Source organism: Gadus macrocephalus, chromosome 18 (genome assembly GCF_031168955.1).
Source record: "Gadus macrocephalus chromosome 18, ASM3116895v1".
Classification (NCBI taxonomy): domain Eukaryota; kingdom Metazoa; phylum Chordata; class Actinopteri; order Gadiformes; family Gadidae; genus Gadus; species Gadus macrocephalus.
The window spans coordinates 9217709-9230826 of NC_082399.1; the positions used below are offsets into that span (position 1 = coordinate 9217709).

At 44.0% G+C, this 13118-nt stretch overlaps 1 protein-coding gene across 3 annotated transcripts in view; it reads right to left on the reverse strand.

The window, feature by feature from the left end:
* The window catches only part of ptenb (phosphatase and tensin homolog B), a 32557-nt gene that overhangs the window by 4726 nt on the left and 14713 nt on the right, over positions 1 to 13118 (reverse strand). For 2 of the 3 annotated variants that reach the window (XM_060036934.1, XM_060036933.1), the window contains one exon: positions 5927 to 12365. In XM_060036934.1, coding sequence (XP_059892917.1) covers positions 12186 to 12365 — 180 coding nt within the window. In that variant the 3' untranslated portion in view covers positions 5927 to 12185. Of the gene's footprint in view, positions 1 to 5926; positions 12366 to 13118 lie in introns of those variants that run through there. The other variant, XR_009522923.1, reaches the window with a different exon arrangement.

Here is a 13118-nt window from a genome sequence, read left to right on the forward strand (position 1 = left end):
TTGGGATTTTAGTAAAGTAAAGGATATCAGAAGAAAGGAGAATACTGTACTTTCTGCTTCGGCTAGGTAGATATTGGAATCATTATGGTGGGTTTTATACATTTTATTTTAAGTATGTGATTTGCTTGAATAATGCAAATGTTTGTTTGACTATGTGACAGATACGTGTTAAAATGCCTGAACTGACTGAGCGCATTACATGTTCTGACAACTATGGAAGTTTAAAGGTCAACATTTAAAGTATTGACGACATACCAAATATAAAAGTCTCCCTCTCTCTCTGCTTTGTCTTCCTTTTTACTATTCTACTAGTCATTTATACCATTCATACCACTCATACATAAACCCCCATATTCACAAACAAAGAAACTCAAGTTTGAACGAAATCAACGTCTACCATTGATCTTAAGGTCCTCTGCTTTGCTTGCACTAAATGTGGGCTTCAACACCTTAGAAAGCAACCACACTGGCTTCGACTTCTGATTGGCTGAAACGATTAATGACAAAGATTGACACCTATTTACACCAATCAGGTCCCTTGTTGAGGTTGTGCCGAAGCAGCAGAGGGATCTGGTTCCTCTAGGGTGTCCGGTAGGTCCTATCCCAGCTGGGGGTCCCCAGCAGGGCCCTGGTTACTGTTACCGTGCTTACTGACAGCGACATCCACTAGGCCAATGCTTTTCCAACTGTGGGTCACGGCGCATAGGTGGGTCACAACAAGCTCCCAGGGAGTGCCCGTTTTAGTCCTCAAAAGAATATAAAAGTATGTCCACAAGCTTTGCTCTGTTTAATATGACTAGTATGTATGGACAGTGAATGTCCCGGCCTCCGACCGGTCAGCAGGCATCACAACTCCAACAATCCTCAACACTTCAACCATCTCCTCGACCAATGGCTGAGCCCCCAACTGCCCCTCACACTGGGTGAAGGGTCATCAAGTGGAACTGAGGGTACATGTGCCCTCGCAAAGGGTATCGCTCACATGTGTGAATGTGCATGCACGAGCACGCACTCACATGTACGCGTACACACACATGCACATATGGAGTTTCATTGGTTTTGTAATAGCTGAGAGCTACAGAGTGAAGTTTGTGTGTGTGTGTGTGTGTGAGTGTTTGTGTGTGTGTCGGTGTGTTAAGGGTGTCAAATGTCATGTCTGCAGGATAAAAAGACGCTATTTGTCTACGTAATTTTCAGATTGTTGAGCTAATCAACTGCGCATTAACTTTGTGTGTGTCTGTGTGTGTTCAAACACATCTTACAATGCAACAATACACCTCTGTTCATGTATGGTATCGTCACGGACAATCGACCAACACATCCGTTCGATTTACGAAGGACTTTGCCTCTTTTGTTGTGCATTTTGGACAAGGCGAGCTCACCTCATGATGTACTCACGGTGGTCGGGTTAGATGATGCATTCACATTTCAACACACCCTTGTCACCGAGATGTCATCGCAGGACCAACGCAGCAGTCCACATGGACCACGGACCGTTTAGTCCGCTGCCTGTACCCTGGTACCAAGAGAGAGCAGACAAAAGGTTTGCATTATGAGTGACACCTGTGTGTGACCGAGCAATGAACCCTCTCTGAAAATGCTTTGTCGACGCCGTCGGTGTACTCAGTAGAGCCCTCGGATGGCTTAAGGGATAATACCGACACAGTGGAATAATCCACTGTGTCTGGAGATGTTCGGGGCGACAGTGGGGTCGGATGTTGAATTTGAGATGTCAGCCAGGTTGACTGTTACAGAGAAACACAGCACAGTGTCGGCCCCTCAGTCCTTCTGACAGTCTGACAGTCAGCCAGGTTGACTGTTACAGAGAAACACAGCACAGTGTCGGCCCCTCAGTCCTTCTGACAGTCTGTCTGTAATGTACGACCGTCTCTCGTCACACATCCTGAGGCTATCCCGTCGGCCCTTGGCTTCGGAGAAGACGCCAGACACAATACAATGACACGCTGATTTGGTTTTTCACAAATACACACGTACACACGCAAACACAAACACACAAACAACAACGCACAAGCACACACACACACACACACGCACACAACATAAGAGTAGGACCAGTAAGTTATAGGGCAAAGAGCAATGTGTGTGTCCCGTGGGGTGTGTGTGTCTGTGTGTGTGAGTGTCTGTGTGTGTGAGTGCGTGTGTACATTCCCAGGGTTGTACTGAGAAGCAGGGTTCACTGTGTTTAAAGTTCACAAGGTTCATCCGACATCCCCACCCACACACACTACCCTTAAGGTCACCAGGGGCGGTGTGTGTGTGTGTGTGTGTGTGTGTGTGTGTGTGTGTGTGTGTGTGTGTGTGTGTGTGTGTGTGTGTGTGTGTGTGTGTGTGTGGTAGCGGGACACAGTAGCTGGCTTGTTGTCCACCCAGGACCTCCATGGGTCCCATGGAGAAAGACATTACATTTTTCACTTTATATCTTTATTTTATCCAGAGTAAACTGCAACTCTTGAAAAATATTTCATCTAACTTTTCTTGCAGTGGCCTACATCTGCAAATCAATAATTAAGTAGTAACGATATTATAAAACTAAAACTCTTGCCCTTGTCTTATGATGGTGAGTGGCTTGTTTGTTTTTCCGCAAAATTTAACTTGGCAGCGCTCCCAGCAACTCTTCGAACGCGTCCGAATCTTCCTAGAAGTAGGCTGGATGTGGACGTTGGGTTATCGCAACTCCTTGAACACGCTGTGTCCTGCGGCACACGTCCCAGTGTCCTCTTTCAGAGAACTTCAAAGAGGTCAGGACAGTTTGGACACATATATATGTATACATAATGCACACACACATATAGATCATAATACTCTCCTCTCATTGTCCCTAATCTGTCCACTAAGCGTTGTTGTCAATAGTTATTATAAAGAAGGAAATATGTTAAATATATCTGTTTTGGATCATTGATTGATTAACATTATTGTTTAACTGTGAAATAGAGAAAAATAGAAATGCAAGGTGCCTGCGTTCCTGTGGCTCAAGTGTTCTAGCGCCTGCTAAATGAATGTGGCTGTAGATCTCTCTTTGAGCCATTAGACTTGCAACACTCAGTGATTTTTACATCACATGTCATTTTAGAACCTTATTATCCTTTATAATTTAATAACATACCACATCAAAAGATGATGCCCTCTGGCAGGCGCTATAGGTCCATCAGAACCAGGTCTTCACGGTTCAGAGACAGCTTCTTCCCTAAAGCTGTATCCACCCTGAACACACACATGCACTGACCCCCGACTGACTGACCCCCCCCTAACCTCCCACTGCTGTATTGTACTTTACTTTATTTTACTTTATTATTTATTTTACATTATTTACATTTCTATTTGGTATACTGTTGTTCTTGTTCTATTTATATATTATTTATTTTCTCGAATGCACCAATTGGGAAAGCTTACTAAAAATGTTGTTGTACTTCACTCGTGCAATGACAATAAAAGGCTTTCTATTCTATTCTATTTTCTATCATTTTGTTTAACTCTGACTTTTGCACACAACTGGCTCTACTCATAATTGGATTTTGGATTTGGTGTATAATTGGATTTCGATTATTTTAGTTACATTATAACCAAGTAACATAATTGCTTTCTAGAATATTTCTCTTTAGATCATATTTCACTTTAACTATTTTTTTTTCTTTCTATATTACGCTCTAAATGGGTAGTTTTCCCCAGTCTGACTTGGTACTACTCATCTGACAACAAAAGCTTTGAACTTGAACTTTCTCCTCTCCGTTCCCCCCCTCCACCTTATCTGTTCTTCTGTCCCATCTGCTCGCTCAATGAGCCAAAGAACCAGATGTTACCCTCCCCCTCAACACATGGCTCCAGTTGACCATCTTATAGCTCCGTTTGTCCACATGTTACATTCCTGAACGCTGCCAAGCATTAGGGATTTACACATTAAGAGTCCCCCGCAGCACGAAAAGATATACATTGGGATGTGATTACACAGGAAGTGAGCTCGAAATGCTAGCCCACCATAAGTTAGTGATTCAGTTGCTGACTGCTATTCGACACATATGACAATTTAATGTATGGGGTGCATTATGTGTACAGGGATGTGGTGGCTATGGTACGGGGTTTGATCCCCTTGTGGCCGCAGCCTACCTGTAGACCTCCCAGAGTAAGAGGCCTATAGGTAGGCCATGGATACTTGAGATCAAACCCTGACCTTCTCTTTAACGACATTCAGCCTAATAGCGGTGTGTTGCTTTGAATAAAAACATTTCCAGAATGACTTAATAACAATATTTGGAAATGTGTATGACGATTGAAAATTACAAGGGGTTATTGTTTGCATGATGGCCACAATTTTAATAGGTTTATTGGTGTTTGGCAATAAAATGACCAAAACACATGACACCAAACACCCATAGTGACATTACATTACTCTAATATGCATAAATATTCCTCTCAAAAAGTGAATACAATTTGTGGGATCAACAGAAGACTGAAAGTACTTAACCTATGCCTCTGAACCAAAGCAAACAAATCTGTGTGTGTGTGTGTGTGTGTGTGTGTGTGTGTGTGTGTGTGTGTGTGTGTGTGTGTGTGTGTGTGTGTGTGTGTGTGTGTGTGTGTGTTTCATCCCCCCATGCTGTTGGTTGCATGTAATCCTACTTTACTTGTTCTATAATAATCTTCTTAACATATGTGGATACAAGCATGGAAACATCCTATAGGGACCAGGTTGTGTATCCGTTAACTAGAACACATGTTTACGGCTTGCACCAATGAAATAAGGGAGAGGCTTCGAATGCACCACTGGACACGGAGACAGTCTCCACCTCCTGAATAAAGATGCAGTTCATCATCTCAGAACTAGCCTTAGACAGCCTAAATGAAATAGGTTAGGCTAATGATTTTGATGCCCACTAATATGTAATACATGCTGTTGGCAGTTACTTGGTTTATTGACAAACAACATAGGGTGTTGTGAGCGGTTGCTGGGGTGTTGTCCAAATAAGAACCCTTGCCATTGGTGTCGTAGATGGTTGCTAGGTGATCTGGGCTATTTTGTACAATCTATGGTTCTGGGTGGTTGTTAGGGCGTCGCTAGCAGGTCGTTAGGGCATTCAGGTTGGTTGCTATGGAATAGCTAGATGGTTGTGAGGGTGTTCTTCGGTCGTTGCCAAGGGTTTGACTAAACGGGTGTTAGGTTTTTTTCTGGGTGTGCTAGGGCTTATGGGGTTAGTGTGTTCTGGGGTGGTTGCTAGGGTTCAGCTAGACGGTTGCTAGGGGGTTCTAGGTAGTTGCACGGGTGCTTAGGTCGAACCAAATCACACGTCTACATCTTGTGACACACGTGTGATCCCACGTCAACTGACCGGGGTGAGCATGTGGTATGTGTATGTGGGGACGGGAACGACAGCGACGAGGTTCCACCTCGCACATCCTCTTCCTCCTCCAAACTCCCTGGCTGCTGTTATTTAGACACAACAGTAAACACAACTGTGTGTGTGTGTGTGTGTTAAAGCAGCCTGGCGCCAGGGTCCTGCTTACAGCAGTCTGTCTTCACAGAGACAACCTCTTAGAGACTCCCTCGTCCCCTTCCATGTACTGAGAGACTCGGAGCCGGGCTCGGCGAGTGTTGTCGTAGCTCGTTGAGGTGCTCGTATTTTAGTACACATTGTCATTGGTGCGTGATGATGAATGTCCCTTAACCCAGGAAGGACCTGCAAGCCGAGTTAAAAATGTGGAGATTTGTTGAGACTAAACCCCTGCACTTCCAGGCATTATTTTCCATTAAAATAAATGTTTTAATTAACAATATCTTTAAGGATTAAATTCAAGATGATAAGTAACCTTGGGATACCAAGTTGGTTGAGTTTCAATTTGGTTTAATAATTAAGTTACGAGTGGTGGGTGTCATGGAACCAGTGAGAGTAAATAAAGCACAGGACAGAGTTGGTACTGTTATAAATAGTTTATTCACCTTTACAGCGTTTCTTTTCATTATAAAACAAGGAGGAGGGAAAATTAAAAGAAAAAAAATCGAGGGGAGGGGCTGGAGGGTATTATGACATTTTTCAGTCAAAAATAATACTACGTTGGTTTCCATAGCGATTTTGGGACCTTTACGATAAATCAGATTTCGCCGCACCTCGCTGTATCATCGAGGCCTGGCTTTCTGTTTACCAAACGAAGATAAAAAAATAAAACAAAAACTTTAATCGGGTAATAAATGACTTCATCAAAAAAAAATGAAAACCATAAAATAAAAAAAATAAAAATCACACTGATGGACCGTTGACTTAAAACCCTGCAATTACCTGTAACAGTGCAAAAGTAGAGTACAATAAATGTTGCTCTGGTCATAACAGTTTCTGCAGATTGCGTGACGATTATATGAAGCTATATAGAGCCAGTGTTGGAGCTGAACAGGGCTTTATATGGACAGAACCAGAAGCCCCTATACAAACACCACCACTTCGTCACACCCAGAGGTTTGATCAATTTCTAGGACGGTGAAGCCAGGGACGGCCTGATGGCAACCCCAGACAGCTCTAGGAAAACGGGCAAGTCGCTCAACCTCTCCGGCGGACAGAACAGGCGTTATTGTATACGGATCTGGGATAAAAAGTTTTGCTCTTTCAACGATTTAACAGAAAAAAAGAAAGAAATTATTGGTACAAATAAGGCAAAAGAAGAAAATCCTATAGGCCACATATGCTGGTCACCTCCAAACGACATAAAAAAAAGAAAAAAAAAAAAAGAAAAAAAATTAATGAGCTTAATTTTGGCAGGTTCAGTGATAAAGTGTAAACTGAAATAGCAGAAGAGAGTAGGTGGATTTCAAATCTTCTGGATTGGCTTGTGTGCAACATTGAACAACACCGTCATATAGGCCCTGGGAACATGACTTTCGAAGCAAGAGACGAATGCACCAAAAGCTACACGCGCGTGTCCGCATGCATCTTTGGAATAGAAAACCACGTTCCATTCACCATGAAGTAAAAGTTTAGATATTTTTTTTATGGAAAAAGCCACAATCTTGTAATCACGGTCCTTATATAACTCACTTGACATTTTCTGAATCTACAGGTCGGACAACAGCGTTTGAGATTTCCTGACTTTTTCAGAGATATATATATATAGCTATAAAGACAAGAAAATAGTCAAGATATACACTTAACCCAATGTATCCTGAAGAGGACCCTATAATGATTTCGGTCCAATTGTGTACCTCTCTTCTGGCACAACCAAATCAGGCTGTGTGGAAAATTAGTTTTCACTCAACGATGCAAGAAAACCTAAACTTCCTTTTGGCTAGTAACAAAATAAAACCAGAAAAGCATTTTTCAAAATAAAAGCTCTAGTAGGTTAGGTATGGCAACTGAAGGCATTAAATATTTAGCCTTTTTTTTTTTACAGTGGAAAATACACTCGCTGTCCTTCCATTGAATAAAGTCCCACTGGGGGGGGCTCCGATGATACTAATGTCATATATAGACGATATATTGAGTCGACATGTGCATGGTACATGATCAAAGTGTAGCTATGTTCTCTCATCAAGCAAAGAAGAAGTCGTGATGGTGGGGGCGGGTAGGAGAAAGACGATGCCATAAGAGAAGACGGAGAGAGAGCACCATGACGGTCAAGAGACATGGAAAGCACCTGGTATACCTTAACATCCCACGATCCATTAATGAACTACTAAGCCATTGAGAAGAAAAAAAACAACGGGTCAACAATGTTGTTGTTAAGCAACCAAGCTGTTGTGCCATCATGCCTTGATAATGTCATCCGAGGACATGCAGGGCTTTTCCCTGTCCAGACCCGTAGTGTGGCTATACGATCCAGTATGATCTATCCACTGTGGTGACCCATCTGGGGGGTTGGCATTGCCGTCTGTGAGCCCTGATGGCTCACTGTTTCCTTGATGGAGATCAGGGACAGAAGAGGCCCGTAAGGACGTGTCAATCCAACGGATCAGCAGCACTAATGGGGGAACATTGGTGTTCACTGGACAAAGTGGACGTCAACTCGCTCACTCGAGACCGAGGAGAAGCTGCGAGTGGACTCGATGAAGTGTAGTGTAGGGGACCGCAAGATTTAAATCAATCAGCACGTTGGTTGAAACAGTCGATGGACGTTCTTCGATGGACGAGCGATGGGCCCATCGACCGGTCGATTCAAGAGCCCACAGATTGCTCTGAAGCGGCGACCAAGCAGTGGACCAAGATGGGAGGTCTCACTGGAAATTAAACGTTGGTTTGGAGACTTATCGACTGCCACACGTAGCACCTGAAGCAGCGCAGGAGGATGTGTTTTCTGTACCGCTTCATGTCTCTCAACCAGTCAGCCAGCATTGACAACCGACGTTTCAGTTGTTGTTGAACAACCTACTTAAATCGACTGAAGATTACGAGAAAAGAAAAGGAAAAACCCTGTCTCGTCCTTTTTTGGGAAGTATGCTGGACTGGGAACGATGACCTTGACAGCTGCAACTGTTTAGCCCGGCTTTACGGTCACTTGGGATTTAGCTGCTGGCTCGGCACTAGTACGAAGAGCGCTTGACACTGGAGCTCCATTTCCACTGGGATGTTTTGGCAGTTTAAACAGAGCACCAGAGACTGACTAGACTCACAGGCCAAAGGAACTAGCCCGTCTAGCTATATGTTAGCACCACAGCTAAGATGACAAAGGGTTCATTAGAAAGGCACAACCACAGGCGTTGTTGGAGGCTTTCAAGTGGGGTCTATGATGAACTGCCACGCGATTGGGAGTGGACTGATTGAGGTACGATCTTTACTGGGTTGGTGGGACATGCTTACCATGGCTGACCTCTGCCATTTTGTGTCTGTTAAAGACCGTAACATTCAGGTGTTGTTGTTGTTGATCTGATCAGGGGATCCTATGGTGTCACTAGATCAACAGACGGCTGTATCTATTATTGCATTCAATGGCGAGGAAGTGTGTGGAATGGTTTGTATACAAAGGAATTCTATTAAAAAGAAATTCCTTTTCCACAACTGAGCTGCACCTGCGTTCTTAGCTAATGAACACGACCATGCGCAAATCAAAAACGGAAACATCCAATAAAACCTGCATTAATAAATCCTGTTGCTTTTTGACCGTTCCTCAGAAGTGTTTCCTGGGAAGCAGGGACGAAAAATGGCCGCGTTGAGGGCCCCCTACAGGCCCATCCAGCCTCCAGCACCAAGGCAGTCGCACACTGGACACACACTACGTCCTTCATATCCATCCCACTACGTGGCGCTGCGCTCCGTGTCCCGTCTGGTGCAAGACCTGCTTCAAACTGACACTCTTCAAGAAGGTTCCATGCTAGCAAAAATGTCCCAGGTCCAAAAGCAACATAGTTATTAGTTATTATAACATAGCTGGCTAAAAATCAATCAATGCACGATTTAGGCTTCCAAATGACACAGGCAGCGACAACTTCTACAAAATGGGCTTCATTAAACATTGTACTGCTCTTCAGGTACAGCTCTAGTTAGGGTGCGTCACCCTAAAATAATTGTTCCATAATCCAAAGAAGCACCAAAACACACGTTGGATATACGCCCAAGAATACAGCATGATGTCAAAAATCAAAAGCCTTAAAGCAGGTTTTGTTTCGGGGTGACAGCTCACCAGGGTTAGCTTATTTTTTTCTCGGTGGTCCAAAGACCGCGCTAGGGTTATGATAAACACTTGCCTACGATAGTCTTAGCACCAGATAGAACGGATCAAACCTGCCCACACCCCGATTCCCTTTTGATCCCCTACGCCGGAGAGAAGGTGGACACAGCCTGGTTTCGGTCTTTGTGTTCCAGATCGCATATTTCCATCGCCATAGAAACAGAAACGTTACTAAACGAGGCCCCCCCTCGTGTCCATAGGGGCCAGAATAACAATGTAATGTACGGGATAATGGTCTTAATGCTCCATCTTGTCCTATGAACCAATTTCCAAATGTTTGAGCTCCAGCAAATGTAATCATGTTTAAAGGCTACATGTGTTTTTAATAAATAGATCACAATAGCAATCATTGCTTTTAGTTGAGATTCCCCAAATTAATGTCATAATCCAATAAAGTCCATTATAGTGACAATTGACCGATAACGCTAGAACTACAGGGTAAAAATACACCAGAGCATTTCTCCAAGGACCAAATAAACACCACATAGCCCGCCCAAGAATTGTTGGATCTTACCATCAAATGTACAGAACCAATGGAAATCAATGAGATCTAGAAAGTGAGAGACCACTGCACCAGTTCCCCAGAAGTGTTTCACATTCCTAGGGGGGCATTTAGCTGCGACGGATACACTTCAATAGCTTAAAAACAGTTGAGAGAATGGATAAACAGAGTGTATGTGTGTGTACGTGTGTGTACATGTATGCGTGTGTCACACACAAATGATTCAAACTGAAAAATAACAAAAATAGTATTTTTTTTTTTCCCCATGTAAGTTTTCACTGAACGGACACTTAAGAGTAAAAAGGCTTAGAGGAGGATCGAGTAAAGTGAATAAGAACAAAAGACCGAGAGAGACGGGGACTCAAACAGGTCAAGAATTCGGACTGCAGTCAAAGTGTTCATTTTGATTTTTTTTTCAGTCATGATCTTTCAAATACGTACTAACCATCTTTTGGAATTGGCTTCAAAGATAGGGCACACAACACACCTTGCAGTCCGACCATACACAGACACTAAGAAGCACAGAGAACTTTAGTTCACAGCCATGTGATGATGGATGTAGGAAGTCTGTATGCGTTTGTGTATATGCAGGTTGCACATTTAAAAACTATTGACAGAGGTGCAGCAGATTGTGAATACTAGTCTCTTCTTCTTCATTGTCTCATTCAAACGATTGATTCAAGGTGTCCGCTCCCTGCTATGGTCAACCGGGTCTGGTTGAGTTTCTCTCGTTTGCATTTGTCACTACCTCTGCGGCTGTAGAGATTGGTAGTAGGAGCAAGAATGGTGGAGAACTTTCTTCTTTTGAGTTTGGGGTAGCTATATTTTTTCATCCAATTCGACTGTTGGCGTAACCGATTGCGGACCGTATAAACACACCCTGACAATGTTTACCAAGTCATTAGATCCTTGGAGCACCAAATGCAGAGTAAAATGAATTTAAAACCATGTTTGGCAATGCCGTGGTCAATTTGTCAACTCTGGGACTGATTGTTGTTGGAGGGGCAGCTTAACTGAGTTTACTTGGGAGGAGGGGGGGGGCGAACGTCAAAGAAACCTTGTTTTTTTTGAGAGAGAGAGAGAGAGAGAGAGAGAGAGAGAGAGAGAGAGACCATCCTTCTATACAGCTGAAAACACTGCGGACAGATGGACAAATAAAAGGGAGTGAAAGAAATGGTTAAAAAATTCCTACATAAAATAAAGCAAAACGTGGTCAGCATATTCTTCTAAAACCTAGCAGGTAAGGAAGAAAGGGAAGAAGAAAAGAAAAAGCGTGATTGTGGAGCTATTGACCCGACATCATGTGTGGGTGTAGTTTTTTGTCCCTTAACCGGCACGCACACATTTCAGTCCAAGCAGCCGTCGCTGTCAGTCAGCCGTTCACCAATAAGCCGTAGCCTCGTCTCCAATAGAGCTCTTATTTTGAAGTGGTTCACCGTTTGGTTACCGGTTGGGCCCTGATTAGTGGGTTGCATCGCTGAAAGGGCAAATAGAGCGTTTTGACTTCGTCAGCGAAAAGAAGAAATAAAATTAGAATCAATGCAGTCATAGCGCTGACTTCCTTTGCGACGGATATCGGAGGCAAATGTGTGCATGTACAGTTTTTCTTTTTATATTCAAGTTTTCTCCTTTATATTAAAATGTCCTCTATCCATTCATTCTTATGTCCATCCAATCGCTTCCAGCCACCCCCCTTCCCCTCCCCATCCCCTCCTGCCCACCGAACCCCTCCTCTAAATCTGATTGTCCAGCTGTCTTGTCTTACGGTGAGCAGTTAGAGGGTGAGGGTTGAGGTGGGGTGTAGGGGATTTCAACTGATCTCCCAGCGCCATCAGTCCCTGGTCCACCGCATCAGTTGGTTCCCCACCCCCATTGAGCTAACCGTCGGCTAGCCTTTTTTCTTTGGGGGAAGTGGGTGGTGGGAGGGTGGGTAGGGGGGGGGGGGGGAGTCGGAGGGGGGGGCTCTGGGGGTGTACATGTACGTATGTATATATATTTATTTATATATATTTATATATGCAAGTCAGACTTTAGTGATCTGCGTCAGTTCGTCCTCGAAAGTCTCGTTCTCGGGGTCCGAGTCCGTGGTGTCCGAGTATCTGTAGTGGTCAGGCTCGTTGTCGCTGACGTCGGGGGTCACCGAGTTGGAGGTGGCGTCGGAGTTGGCCCCCTCCTCCACCGTCTTGGAGAAGTACAGCTTCACCTGTGGAGGGACCGGCAGAAGGGTTGGACTCGCTCCTCACGTACGCACATGGCATCACATTTATCGGGCAAACGCTGTTTGTCCAAAGCAACTTACAGCAGGTGCATTCAACCAGGAAGATAAACCCTAAAAAGGTGCAAGAATCATTGAAGTGCTTGCAACCTCACAAAGTAAGACATAGAAACAAAAGATAGAGAGTAGGAGAGATACAACTTTTATCTGCATTGGTGTTACCCTTCTGCAATGGCCTGCAGAGTGTGAAAAGCTTGTTAGCTAGTTAGAAAGTGAACCAATGTTAACAGGAAAACATTTGAATCAAAAGGCACAACAGATTCAATCATATATCACCTCCTACCAAATAAAAAGTATATTTTTTGTAGAAAGATGCGAGTTCAGAGTAGGGGTCACAGATTAGTTGGACTATAGGCCATGTTGGAGTTCACAGGCAGAGCGGCTTCCTCATTGATGGTTTCAGCGGGTTCCAGGGGTCAAAGTTCAGCACGTTGAACTCTACACAAAGCATTAGCGTGGGATTTGCTTACAGAACGTGGGTGCGGATCCACCAATCAGGACAATAAGATTAAAAACGCATTTCATTTTAGTCTGAAAAGAACACTGATACGTGCTGGTGGGGCTGTAGCCCAAGGCCTCGGTCTCTCCTGTGGGAGCCGTTAAGAGGAGCCAAGAAGACATGCCTGTGTCCGGTGGTCCGCCTACGATAACTACTCTCTAGCCGCCAAGCAGAATTGTGTG